Source organism: Pygocentrus nattereri, chromosome 1 (genome assembly GCF_015220715.1).
Source record: "Pygocentrus nattereri isolate fPygNat1 chromosome 1, fPygNat1.pri, whole genome shotgun sequence".
Classification (NCBI taxonomy): Eukaryota; Metazoa; Chordata; class Actinopteri; order Characiformes; family Serrasalmidae; genus Pygocentrus; species Pygocentrus nattereri.
In genome coordinates this window covers 34,645,153-34,659,909 of record NC_051211.1, presented here as the reverse complement: position 1 = coordinate 34,659,909, position 14,757 = coordinate 34,645,153, and the positions used below count along the sequence as shown (strand labels likewise).

Genomic DNA, 14,757 nt, shown 5'->3' with positions numbered 1-14,757 from the left:
AGCGAGAGAATGATGGCGCCTGCTATGGAAGCGCCAGCCTACCTATTCATCTGAAGCACCTCGGGGAAACAACATCAACCGCAGCAGCAAGCGCGCCTTAAAGCGTCTCGTTTTAAACACAGATATGTCGGTCTCGGCTCGCTGGGGTTGAGAGATGTGTGAGAGTTATGCCCGCTCGCTGCTGCGGGTGTCCGTGGCGCAGGTCTGCCAGGCGCTGGGCTGGGACGCCGTGCAGCTCTCCGCCTGCGACCTGCTGTCCGACGTGCTGGAGAGATACCTGCAGCAGCTCGCCAGAGGCTGCCACCGCTACTCGGAGCTCTGTGAGTGTAAACAAGGGTTGAAGAAGTGGGCGAATGTCTCTGCTGTGGGGCTTTCGGAGCGTAGCAGCTCACTGCCTGGCTGCCGAGTGCTGCTCTGCTGGGTAAAAGTCAGTGTGGAGGTTAATGTGGAGTTCAGCGGCTCTCCAGAGCTGGTTATGTGGTTGTAAAGAAGGGTTGGAATAAAGCCTAGCTGTCTTTTATATGTGATCTGTAGCACGAGGCTGAAGTTGCCTTCCCATCTGATGAGCCCTTGTTGGATATTTCCCAGTTTACGTTAAAAAGACCCCCATTTAAGGTGGAACGGGAAACTTCGAACAAGAAGCTGGCAGATGGGAAGCTGGCTCCAGCAACGGCGATGTTTACGTGCAGCAGGCTGCCGGCTGCCACTCGGAGCTTTAGTGTGTGTCAAAGTCGATGGGGAGTTTAGTTCAAGGTTTGCGATCTTCAGCTGCTTTCCAGAGACCACATGATCTCTGTAAACATGAGTGGGCTAAACTCTGACTGCCGAAGTGTCGAAATGCAGCAATACAACAAGATAAATACAGACGTTCCGTAGTAAAACCAAGATGTAAAGCAAATGGTGTTGAGTAAAATGAAAAGCCAAATATGACGATAATGTCACAGCTAATGTGAACATAGTGGCTCTGGCACTGAATTCCTCTCTGTGTTGTGTTGTTTGACACACATTCCCGTTAACTGCCTTTCACTGTTTACATCGTTAGCCTGATGGCTAAGCTAGCTAGCTTACCTTTGCTAGCTTGCGTATGTAGGCTAAGCTAGCGGCTAGTTAACTGCGCCTGAAATATATTATGATAAGAAATAGTTGATTAGTAAATAGTTGTGTTGCTAATGTGAATGAAACGTGACAGGAGAGGTTGGAACGTCTTAGCTATGGCATGTTGTTTGAACGTAAGCTAGCATGCTTTAGCTAGCATGCTAAAGTTAGCGGGCAAAACATATGGTCTTGTTAACTTTATTAAAAAACAAATCTGAAGATGTTCAACGCAGGCATGTTATTCTGACAAGACAGAATGGTTATATGTAGCATTTAATTGTCCGTTTAGCTCATGTGAGGACAAAATGAGTAAGATTTATGCTAATGTAGCAGTGCAAGATGCTGATGCTGACCGTTGCCATAGAGATGGAGGCAGCATCTGTATAGATAGATACATGGTTTGTTTGAGCTTTGTGTTAAAGATGCACTGAAATGGAAGATTTAAGACACACTGGGCTGAAGACCGAATGTATTTTTTCAATTTACTGTTTTATCAATGTTTTTGAGGAACATACTAAACTTAAATACTACTAGCTAATAAAGAAAACACATGTTTATTCTAGATAAAGTCTGCTTTTACTAGGGCAAAGTTCTGTTGTATTAAATAAACATACTAAATTAATTACAGTATTTAAGCTGCAATGTGACACAAAATCAAACATCCTAGAAGAACAGAGAATAGTTGATCATCCAAGGCAATATATGCCAGTATTTTTCATATTTTCTTTACACTTTATCTGTCTTTTTTTTTTGTCATTTCAAAATGTGTGGATACAAATGGCTTTCCTCTGGCATTTTGTTTATTCATATGAAGTGGGATGTTGTGTTTTAAAGGATATCAAAACTGTAATGGAGAAGTTCTTGAGTGTCTAACTTGGGATGAACAGAGATTATAAATACTGGTGTCTAATGTCCTTTCTGGAAACTGTGAAATAGTTCTGTTTACCTGTTCTGCTTGTGCTGTTTGAATGTATCTGTGCTGACCAGTGCAGGAGACTAAATTAAACAAATACAGCATTTTAAATTACCATTTTGGATTGTCAGAATCATTCAAATTATTTGAATTTTAGTTAATTTGTTAACTATTTGTTGTCAAATTTAATATTTAGTTATTTCAGCTGCGATGTTCTACAATATTTTTCCTCTTCTGGATGAGAAACAAAAGTGTCAGTTTTGACCATTTTCTGTTGAAATGTTTCAGTTTAGATTGTGATTTGTTGCACAGCTTTGTCCAGGGCTGCAGTAGAGTGGATTAAACATTTAATTTTGCACTCACATGATGACCTGGAGCTGTCAAGAAACAGTATTTTAAAATAGCACTCTTGAAAATGATACTGTCTGAGACAGGTGTTGTTTTTGTTTTGGATTAGATTTTATGTTATTTATTAGTAAAGTTGATTCAGTGGAATTGCATACAGCCTGTGTTTTGCTTGACTGAACCACTATTTTGGGGAATATAGTAGCAAAATCTATGTTTGGAATGGATTAAACCGCATAAAGCTGCATATTCTTAGGAATAGAATACTTAGATATGTATCTGCTCAAAAAAATAAAGGGAACACTTAAACAACACAATATAACTCCGAGTAAATCAAACTTCTGTGAAATCAAACTGTCCATTAAGGAAGCAACACTGATTGACAATCAATTTCACTGCTGTTGTGCAAATGGAACAGACAACAGGTGGAAATTATTGGCAATTAGCAAGACTCACTCAATAAAGGAGTGGTTCTGCAGGTGAGGACCACAGACCACTTCTCAGTACCTTTCTGCTTTCTGGCTGATGTTTTGGTCACTTTTGAATGTTGGTGGTGCTTTCACACTCGTGGTAGCATGAGATGGACTCTACCACCCACACAAGTGGCTCAGGTAGTGCAGTTCATCCAGGATGGCATATCAATGCGAGCTCTGGCAAGAAGGTTTGCTGTGTCTGTCAGCGTAGTGTCCAGAGGCTGGAGGCGCTACCAGGGGACAGGCCAGTACACCAGGAGACATGGAGGAGGCCGTAGGAAGGCAACAACCCAGCAGCAGGACCGATACCTCCAACTTTGTGCAAGGAGGAACAGGAGGAGCACTGCCAGAGCCCTGCAAAATGACCTCCAGCAGGCCACAAATGTGCATGTGTCTGCACAAACGGTTAGAAACCGACTCCATGAGGATGGTATGAGGGCCCAACGTCCACAGATGGGGGTTGTGCTCACAGCCCAACACCGTGCAGGACGCTTGGCATTTGCCAGAGAACACCAGGATTGGCAAATTCACCACTGGCGCCCTGTGCTCTTCACAGATGAAAGCAGATTCACACTGGAGATGCCGTGGAGAGCGATCTGCTGCCTGCAACATCCTTCAGCATGACCGGTTTGGCAGTGGGTCAGTAATGGTGTGGGGTGGCATTTCTTTGGAGGGTCGCACAGCCATCCATGTGCTCGCCAGAGGTAGCCTGACTGCCATTAGGTACCGAGATGAGATCCTCAGACCCCTTGTGAGACCATATGCTGATGCAGTTGGCCCTGGGTTCCTCCTAATGCAGGACAATGCTAGACCTCATGTGGCTGGAGTGTGTCAGCAGTTCCTGTAAGATGAAGGCATTGAAGCTATGGACTGGCCCGCCCATTCCCCAGACCTGAATCCGATTCAGCACATCTGGGACATCATGTCTCGCTCCATCCACCAACGTTGCACCACAGACTGTCCAGGAGTTGGCAGATGCTTTAGTCCAGGTCTGGGAGGAGATCCCTCAGGAGACCATCCGCCACCTCATCAGGAGCATGCCCAGGCATTGTAGGGAGGTCATACAGGCACGTGGAGGCCACACACAACACTGAGCCTCATTTTGACTTGTTTTAAGGACATTACATCAAAGTTGGATCAGCCTTGGATCAGCCTGTAGTGTGTTTTTCCACTTTAATTTTGTGTGTGACTCCAAATCCAGGCCTCCATTGGTTAATAAATTTGATTTCCATTGATGATTTTTGTGTGATTTTGTTGTCAGCACATTCAACTTTGTATAGAACAAAGTATTCAATGAGAATATTTCATTCATTCAGATCTAGGATGTGTTATTTCAGTGTTCCCTTTATTTTTTGAGCAGTGTAGTTTGCATGGGAAGGTTACTATCAGTTGGACTATACACTCATCACTTACTTATGTCATTTTATAAAATTGTACACATACATATTTTTAATTTCCATTTTAACAAATTGTTCTTTTTTTCTCTTAAGATGGACGGACAGACCCTGGGCTGAGTGACATCGACCAGGCCTTTGGACTGATGGGGGTCAGTATAGCGGAGCTGGAAGATTACATCAACAACCTTGAGCCAGTGGCCTTCTCTCAGTCTGTCCCTCAGTTTCCCATCAGCAAGAGCAGCGTACTGCAGTTCCCCGCCGCTGGCTTCGAAACTGATGCCCGCAATGCCCTACGTGGAGAGAGGAGAGAATACATCCCAGAATACTTCCCTCCACTTGTCTCACTGCAAGAGGGTACGTAATGTTTTCTAGGAAACTGCATCCATAGAGGAAAAGAATGTCTACCTTCTAGATCTTGGATCTTGAGCTAGGTCGCCATGACAGCCTATCACATTTACAGCTTATCTTTAAATTTGACCAGCAAATCTCTGCTTCACCCACCAGACGCTGTGGTTAGTTATTCAGCAATAACTATATAAAATCAGCTTGGGCAGGTGCTTATAGTGTTAAAAACAAAAATAGAACGATTTATGCAGGAGAAATCATTGACAAAGCATTAACACTGCACACTAAGCAGACATACTTGTAATTTAGCTGAAATTAACTAGTTCTAATTTAGAGCGATGGTTAAGTCTGCCTTAGGGAATTTATTTATTTCATGTTGATAATGCACGTCTGAACTAAGAAATGAATGGAATTATCAAACCAATCCTGTGATTTGCTCTACTTACCCCATGTACTATAACTTCACCAGGAAAAGCATATAATATGGTGCTAGCACAAAGAAAGTCCCTTGTAATTCTACTAGTATGTAATTGAAATATTTCATTTATGTAATTAAATATGTATTAAACACTTTGGTAATTTATACTGCTTCTACTATTAATAACAACAACAATAACAACAAAAACTACCATAGTAACAACTATTATTATTATTATTATTATTATTATTACAAATAATTGTTCATAGTAGTTGGATATACTTAAATAAACTTGCGTGTTATTTTGTAAAAATTCATACTTCAAAATATGTGGGTCATTTCTTTTCCTTAATTTTTTTCTACGGGCTCCCTTTAAAGAAGCTAGTGGCCCCGTGATAATTTGAATCTGGGATCCCTGTTCTAGATGGTCTATAAAGTCCATAAAAAAACCTCCTACTTACTTAAGCCTACTTATATTACATACACATACTGACAAATTTATTCAAAATCCTTACACCTTGCTGGTTTATAGTTTGAGACTACTGAAGCACAGTTTGTGTTAGTCATCCTCTGGCCCTTCATTATTGGTCAGTTTCTGACCACAGAGCTGCTCTTGCCTGAATGTTGTTGCAGTGGGTCTCCCTCAACCTAACAGTGACTAATGTATGTAAAAACTCCAACAAGACCACTCTGCCTGATACACTCATACCCACAGCACACACACTTCCCTGTCAGTGTCCCTGCTGTACTGCACCCAAAAAATAGCAGGCCAACAGCAGTCCTGTAGGCAGAAACTTCACCAGTGTTGAAAGGGGTGGAATGGGCTAAACCTAAAAGATGCTCCTGTTTGATAGGTGCTTCAAATAAATTGACCGAGCCAGTGCATTTTCTCAGGACAATAGAATCAAGAATGTGAACTTGTTGTGCGCTAGAGCTGAAACTGTGATTAATCTATTACCTTTTATTGGACTAATTAAAATATACTGTCTGCCCTTCAAAGTTCCTGCTGTTCAACAAACAGTTTTGTCTTTAATGGTCCACTGAAACAATAATATAATAGCAAGCTTATTTGCCCTCTGCTGTTCTTGTTGTTTAGTACATTTGAGCATTATCGCAAATTGTAGAGCATTTTTTGTTTTCACATTGACATTTTTCCCAAAGTTGGCATTGCTAGTGACTAATCAGTTGGCTTTGACTCATCGTTGCAGGTCGATCTGACACCATGTACTCATTTGATTTCAATACTGGGGTGTACACATGTTCAAAGTCAAGATTCGCTTTAATTTTTTTGGCTTAAAATGTCTGTAGAGCTCTAATTATATACTATACTGATTAGTTTGGCTCAGTTAAGTAAAAGGTCTCAAATACATTCCTAGAGCTTCAGCCCTCTAACAAAAACAAACCCTCCAAAAATCACAACTTCTTGTGTTTATGCTCTGCACACACCGGCGCTCAAAAACTGGGATTTTTTTTCTGATGTCACTTATAAATTCAAGAGTTTGTGGAGTTTATTATTGATCTATTTAACAAAAAATCACATCAGATATTCACCTAGGACTGAATGATTAATAGTTTTGATATGGAATTCAAAATTCAGTGTTGCATCAGTGAAGGAAATTTAATCTAATAGCACAGAGCTTGTCAACTACATTCAGCATTCAGGCCTAAAGCTCGAAAAAATGCATGTGATGAGCTTCTTGATTAAAGTAAAGGTAAATCACAATCACATTACTGAAAAACTGCATTTATGTATTTTCTGCAGATTATTCAACCATATGTTAACCTTAGAATCAAAAATGTTGTTGAACCTTAAAATATGTGTGTTGTTACACTCCTAGTAGATAAACCCCAGCTTCTCCCCACTCACTTTACTCTGATAGGATGAACCCAGATGGACAGCGTGTTTCCCATGCATATTCATATTTTCATGAATAAGCAATGGGACACTGATGAAAAGCATTTCCCTCTGGTCTTTTCCATGACCTAAGCCATAATTCTTTCCAAGTCCATGTGCTTTAAGGCTAAAAATAAAAACATGAGAAGTTTGGCCTCAAATAAATGGCTGTCTTAATTACACAATTAAGTAAACCAGGGGTGGACAACTCCGGTCCTGGAGGGCAGGTGTCCAGCACAGATTGGTAGTTTCCCTGCTTAAACGCACCCATTCAACCTGGCAATTAACAGATAAATGTAATCAGGTGTGTTAAAGCAGGGAAATCTCCAAACTGTGCTGCCATTCAGGACTGCAGTTGTGCACATCTCAAGTAAACAAATGCTGTGATGAGTCCACATATCCATATATTCAGATAAGCCCTCACCCAATTATTTATTAGCCATTATTTATCTCCTGTAAAATTAGAAGTTTGGGTAAAACTTTACAGGAACCCATTTCCTACACATATGTACATGAACAGAATACAGTTTGATCATTATACAGTCATGGCCGAAAGTGTTGGCACCCCTGAATTTTTTCCAGAAAATGAAGTATTTCTCCCCAAAGGTTATTGCAATTACACATGTTTTGTTATGCACATGTTTATTTCCTTTATGTGTATTGGAACAACACAAAAAACAGAGGGGAAAAAAAAGGCAAATTTGACATAACTTCACACAAAACTCCAAAAATGGGCCAGACAAAATTATTGGCACCCTCAACTTAATATTTGGTTGCACACCCTTTTGAAAAAATAACTGAAATCAATCGCTTCCCATAACCATCAACAAGCTTCTTACACCTCTCAACTGGAATTTTGGACCACTCTTCTTTTGCAAACTGCTCCAAGTCTCTCATATTTGAAGGGTGCCTTCTCCCAACAGCAATTTTAAGATCTCTCCATAGGTGTTCAATGGGATTTAGATCCAGACTCATTGCTGGCCACTTTAGAACTCTCCAGCGCTTTGTTTCCATCCATTTCTGGGTGCTTTTTGAAGTATGTTTGGGGTCATTGTCCTGCTGGAAGACCCATGACCTAGGACGCAAACCTAGCTTTCTGACACTGGGCCCTACATTGCGACCCAAAATCCTTTGGTAATCTTCAGATTTCATGATGCCTTGCACACAGTCAAGAGGCAGCAAAACAACCCCAATACATCTTTGAACCTCCACCATATTTGACTGTAGGTACTGTGTTCTTTACTTTGTAGGCCTCATTCCATTTTCGGTAAACAGTAGTATGATGTTCTTTACCAAAAAGCTCGATCTTGGTCTCATCTGTCCACAAGATGTTTTCCCAGAAGGATTTTGGCTTACTTACATACATTTTGGCAAAGTGCAGTCTAGCTTTTTTATGTCTCTGTGTCAGCAGTGGGGTCCTCCTGGGTCTCCTGCCATAGCGTTTCATTTCATTCAAATGTCGACGGATAGTTCTAGCTGACACCGATGCACTCTGCGCCTGCAGGACAGCTTGAATTTGTTTGGAACTTGATTGGGGCTGCTTATCCACCATCCGAATTATCCTGCGTTGCAACCTTTTATCAATTTTTCTCCTCCGTCCACGTCCAGGGAGATTAGCTACAGTGCCATGGGTTGTAAAGTTCTTGATTATGTTGCGCACCGTGGACAAAGGAACATCAAGATCTCAGGAGATGGACTTGTAACCTTGAGATTGTTGATATTTTTCCACAATTTTGGTTCTCAAGTCCTCAGACAGTTCTCTTCTCCTCTTTCTGTTCTCCATGCTTAGTGTGGCACACACAGACACACAATGCAAAGATTGAGTCAACTTCTCTCCTTTTTATCTGGTTTCAGGTGTGCTTTTTAAATTGCCCACACCTGTTACTTATCACAGGTGAGTTTGAATGAGCATCACATGCTTGAAACAAAGTTATTTACCCTCAATTGTGAAAAGGTGCCAATAATTTTGTCCGGCCCATTTTTGGAGTTTTGTGTGAAATTATGTCAAATTTGCCTTTTTTTCCTCTGTTTTTTGTGTTGTTCCAATACACACAACATGTGTATAACAAAACATGTGTAATTGAATTTTAGATGTTTAATTGTTTAAACATGTAAACGTGTAAACATGGAGCATCCTGACAATATAATCAGGGCACGACATTGAGACAGGCTGCAGAGGTATTAATTGGTTGTCCTCAACCTATCACACTTACTTTGACCAATCCAGTAAAGCTGTGGGTGGGTCATGGAGCCAGAACAGCCAGAAATGTCTTTTTGACTTGTCTGACTCTTTACAGCTGAGTGAGAGAAGTGCATTCATCGTGTAAGAGGCTTTTTATTGGCTAGAATACAAGTTGAAATACGGATTCCAGTTGCCAGAAAAATGCTAAATATTGGCTCTGCTCACTGGACGTGCCAATAATCAGTCGACCTCTAATGTGCAACTTGATCTGACCGGATCTGTGTGTGGGAGAGAGGTAACTTATGTGTGAGTGGTGGCTGGAGAGGAGAAAGGGGGTATGAGAAGTAAGTGGGTTTCCGTAGAGAAAAAACGGAAACGGTCAGGCCTACTGTCGGCACGCACGGGAAGCTGCACTCCTCCCTTCAAAAAAAAAAAAAAACCCTAATCCCTTTTTCCTTTTCCCTCCCTCTCTCACCTGCTGCCGTCCTCCTGGACTTGCTGTCTGGCTCCCGTCCCGGCGTCTGGCACCACACGCACACTCACACACACTCGCACTCCTTCTCATCGCACACACTGAGCGCTGCCAGTGGGTGGTGGAGAGGCGGACATGATCGGGGTTGTTTCAGGTTAGCCAGGAAGCTGACCGGCTGTGGGGTCCCTCTGTGTGTGAGAGACTGTAGTCAGGGCAGGGGGCCTAACTGGGCTTGGAGCCAGCACTCAGCTGGGTGCCACTTTGCCAAAAGAAAGAGTTTCTCTCTCTCTCTCTCTCTCTCTCTCTCTCTCTCTCTCTCTCTCTCTCTCTCTCTCTCTCTCTCTCTCTCTCTCTCTCTCTCTCTCTCTCTCTCTCTCTCTCTCTCTCTCTCTCTCTCTCTCTCTCTGTGTCTCTCTCTCTCTCTCTCTCTCTCTCTCTCTCTCTCTCTCTCTCTCTCTCTCTCTCTCTCTCTCTCTCTCTCTGTGTCTCTCTCTCTCTCTCTCTCTCTCTCTCTCTCTCTCTCTCTCTCTCTCTCTCTGTGTCTCTGTGTCTCTCTCTCTCTCTCTCTCTCTCTCTCTCTCTCTCTCTCTCTCTCTCTCTCTCTGTGTCTCTCTCTCTCTCTCTCTCTCTCTCTCTCTCTCTGTGTCTCTCTCTCTCTCTCTCTCTCTCTCTCTCTGTGTCTCTCTCTCTCTCTCTCTCTCTGTCTCTCTCTCTCTCTCTCTCTCTCTCTCTCTCTCTCTCTCTCTCTCTCTCGCTGTCTCTTGCTTTCTCTCTCTCCCTTTTGTTCTCTCTCTTTCTCTCTCTCTCGTCTTTCTCTTTACTCATTTTTGTGACTTTACTACTGTTTTTGCTTTCTTGCATGATTTTTCTTTGTCTTTCTCCTTTTGTTTTTTCCCTTCTCTTACTCTTCTCTTTCCCCTTCTCCCCTCTTCTTTCTTTCTTTCTTTCTTTCTTTCTTTCTTTCTTTCTTTCTTTCTTTTTCTTTCTTTCTTTCTTTCTTTCTTTCTCTCTTCTGTTTCTCTTTCACTCTTTCCCTCTTTTACCTTGTCTTTATATCTCTTGTAATAATTCTCATTCCTTTCTTTTCTCTCTCTCTCCTCTCTCTCTCTCTCTCTCTCTCTCTCTCTCTCTCTCTCTCTCTCTCTCTCTTTTCTTTATCCTGTTCTTCCTGTTTCCATCCTCACTCTCGCTGTTTTACGGATTATGTACTTACATTGAATTCCGCACACATGGTCCACCTCCACACCATTAGAATTACACAAACACTATTATGTCTCTGTACAAACCACAGACATTATATAACCCCACTGTGCCGAAAGTGTTCTGAAACAGAAGTGGGCTTTGAGGCCTGAGCCTTAGATAGAAACTGCTGCAATTCTGAGTGTAGCCACAAGCTGGAGCTGTTTAACCACTAATGAACACAATTCAGCCTCTCCAGTGCTGCAGTGGCTGTGCTTTCAGTTCATCAGCTCCCAACCAATACTGCAAAGTAATTTAGAGGTTTAGAAGAAAAAAAACAAGAATTTTCTGAATTTTATTTTAAAACATTTTTACTAAAAAGTGCATTTATTGTGTGTATTGCATTAGACAAACCAATAAACACTGGTAATGTATAGATTTTGATAGATTGTGATAGAAGCTGTGTATAGATTTAACATAAATTGCACATAACGAGCAGAGTGAACAAAAATATGTTAGTGTATGAAACGTGACCTGTGCTGTATTTCTGCTTAAATCATTCTGCATCCTTTTACTTGCATTCAAATGTTCTCAATCTTTCTTTAGCTTTGTTTTAATACAACCTCAAATTCAAAATCAGGAAACTGAAACAGAGTGTCGTTCGGTCTTGTGTTGCTACAAGTCAACCTGATAAGTAACTACCAACTGTGTGTGGATATTGTAGACCTTGATAAGCAAGTACAACTAAAAAGCACTCTTGTAATTAATTTTTATTCATTGGAATTTTCAGTCAGATGTATATGATGTATTTCTTCATAGGGTCACAGAAACACACGGGCTAGCAGTGATCTAGATGCAGTATGTCACCCTGATCCTCCACATCAGAGGCGTGTGTGCAGAATCGCTCTTGTGTTATTTTTGGTCGTTTTGGCAGAAACCATAAACCCACACGGTTGCTGACATTACAGAAGATTCTGTTTCAGTTGTGGAATAGTGTGTTGGACACCTGAGAATATTGTTTGGGAATAAGCTCGTAGTAAATCAAGCTTTGTTATTTCTTACACGCAGCTTACATGAATTTGTGTAATGAAATGGCAGTACAATGAGTCTCCAGTAGAATATGGAAAATAATAGAAAATAATAAATAGCTGGATCTTTTTCACTCTCTGTAGCACTGGACCTTTGTAGACTTTTCAGATTTTTGGAAACGAAAATGGAACCAGTGAATTTTTTTCTGTGTGACATCACTAATGTAAAGTGTATATTAGCTCTCAGCTGCATGTTTAAGTAGAAAGAGAGCATAATAAGTCCTGTTCACTTGGACTGAATGTAAAATGTTGAATACAAATAATTGTATTCATAGTTTTTGATTATAGTTTTAAAATGTGGTGCTGCTTTGTCTTGTCCAATTTATCAAATATCACGATAAAATCCATGTCACTCACATTTTTGTGATATACATTATATGTACAATTCCTCGTGTCCTGACATTGCATTTTTGCCAAAATGTCCACCTTTAACTACATGTAAGTGTAAAAATGGACCAGCGTATGTTCAGAAGTATGTCTAGTAAGGATTTAAAAGTTCTGATAACTGACAGCAGCACAGCTGTCAAAAGATTTTGCCCTGTCGTCTGGAGATTCCATTCGGCTGCTAATTATCAATGCATTACTATAGATAATTGCTGTCTTTACAGTTATCGGCCAGTTGATATATTAATGAGACTGTAATAAAAATAAGAACATTGTCACATAGCTAAAAGCCTGAATTTTGTCTGTACTTTTATCCATGTGTATAGATAAAAAAGGGATGTACATTCTGACTAATTTTGACATTTGCATGTCTGTAATGGATATCTGTTTAACCGCAGAGAATGGGAAAAAATGCAATGCCAAAAAAGGAAAAATGGATTTCGGCTAAAGTTATTAACTTATGTGTTTTTCTGTGACTGCGCTGGTGTTGCACAAATTTAGCATAACACAGTTGAACACATTTCAAAGCATGTTTTATTATTCAAAAATAATTGTGGGAAATCAGAGTGCAGCCTAACAGACCTCAGTTGAGCTTACGAGCTAAAACTACAGCTAACCAATACAACAGTGAATGCTGATGGAGGCTCGCTGTCTTCTACAGGTGTTTTCATCCTCTGCAGGGCCAACAGTGAGCCCATGCGTTTCATAGTAGCAAAGTATATCATGCTAGGAAATAAGAGAAGAGCTTCCGTCTTTGACAGTTCTGTCAGTTTATTGTCTGTCATGACGAAAGCAGCAAATACACAAATGTCAATTTCAGTATTGGATTATTGGCACTTCGAATGGTTAACCAAGTATTCAAGAACCTGTGAACATTGTGTTAACAGTATGTCAAACCACAACAGAAACCACATGAGCAAGTCTGTCTGTGATCATGTAATTCTTTCAGTTACTTCACAACTACGTTAGCCTTGAAGCTTTAGTGCAAAACAAAAAGATGTCTTGGCTGAGACAATTGGTGCAAATTTGTTGAATTATCATTTGATAGAGATCAGCATTAGTTTTTAGAAGTTTCTCAGTTGTCTGTTATTGAAACCTCAGCGTGTTGCTTACTGAACTGACCTCAGATCAGTTTGGCTGAATGATTGAATTTAAAAGTCTGGGATAATTAAGCTGCTTATTCAGCTGCAACTATTTGAGTTCTGTTCTCTTTACAGTTATTTGAATGAACTGTGGGACTGTAGACAGTCATCAGTGTTTTAACTTTTTGCCACATTGCTGAGCATAGTGACGCTCCTCTCGTTGTCCGTATTAGTATCGAAGCCAAAGCTGTGGTATCGTGACAGCTGCGTCTGTAACTGCTGGGTCTGAGAGAGCGGAGCCGTGTCTGGGTTTCAGTCTGTAGGCGCTTGTTTGTCTATTGTGCGGGAGCTTATTGTTGTTTGGTCCTGAGGGAAGGAGGGATGGCAGGGAGAGAGAGGAGCGATTGCATCTGTACACTGAAATTACCAGCGATCACGCAGCCTGATAAAGACCCGCTCTATGCAGAGAGAGAGACAGAGCGAGAGTCATGGGGATGAATGAAAGCAGTCTCGGAATTCGTCGGAATCTTTTTTTTTTCCCCAGGAATATCCTGGCGATGCTGGAGTGTGGCCGTGTTCTGGCTCGTCAGGCCTCTGGTTTTAAGTTTAAATCGAAGGATCTCAAGGCTTGAGTTCTGTAATGTGTTGTAGCGACAGCTGAAGAGCAGATCATCCTCAGCAGAGGAATGTATAAGAGCAAAAATGCCCTTGTTTTGTAGTAAAACTAGAGACTTTGTAGACTGATGTTTGTTTCTTTTCATGTTTTTTTTTTTTACAGCCAAAAAGGAAGATAATTTCTTTTTTGTGTCCTGTGGTTAAGGTTAGGATGAGGTTCAGAATTAGGCTTGTAAAATGCTTATTACATACAGATATCTATGTAAGTGTTTGATATATGTGCGTTGTTGTTGTTGTTATCATTATTATTATTATTTGTATATATAGACTTACATATACTGTTGTTGCAGTGATAAGAAGTAAACCTCCTTTGCTGCAAACAAAAAAAATCATTTTGTTCATATATTAATGCACAGTTACTTTATATTTAATTCCTTTAAAAAATAGAAAAAATAGTAGTTGTTGTAGGCAAATAGTAGGCATGTTTGGTTCTTCAGTTCTCCAGATCCAAATCAATTTCTTAGGCCTTAAATGATTTCTTAGGACTGCTTTTCCTGTCAAAAATTAACCAAAATATGTAAATTGACCAGGGGTTTATATACCAAACATCAAACATGTGTATCAAACATATGTATGACCCCCATGTCCTGACTTTGTGTGAAAACTAAGTTTGTCTCTCTCTGTGTGTGAGAGAGAGAGAGAGAGAGAGAGAGAGAGAGAGAGAGAGAGAGAGAGAGATGTACCTGTCACATACAGAAAAACATCCCAATTTTAACTCATTAGCAAAATGCCTCCGAGCAAGGGCACTGATTTTACCTCCGTTCTGTGTGTGTGTGTGTGTGTGTGTAAGCACCTAGCCTGTGTTAAGTTATGAA

The 14,757-nt window shown here is 40.7% G+C and overlaps 1 protein-coding gene across 1 annotated transcript in view; it reads left to right on the top strand.

Moving 5' to 3' along the window:
- Positions 1–14,757, top strand: part of taf3 (TAF3 RNA polymerase II, TATA box binding protein (TBP)-associated facto) — an 87,196-nt gene continuing 72,439 nt past the window's right edge. Inside the window, exons 1-2 of the mRNA XM_037542368.1 lie at positions 1–320; positions 4,317–4,577. Coding sequence (XP_037398265.1) covers positions 155–320; positions 4,317–4,577 — 427 coding nt within the window. The 5' untranslated portion in view covers positions 1–154. The remainder of the gene's footprint in view (positions 321–4,316; positions 4,578–14,757) is intronic.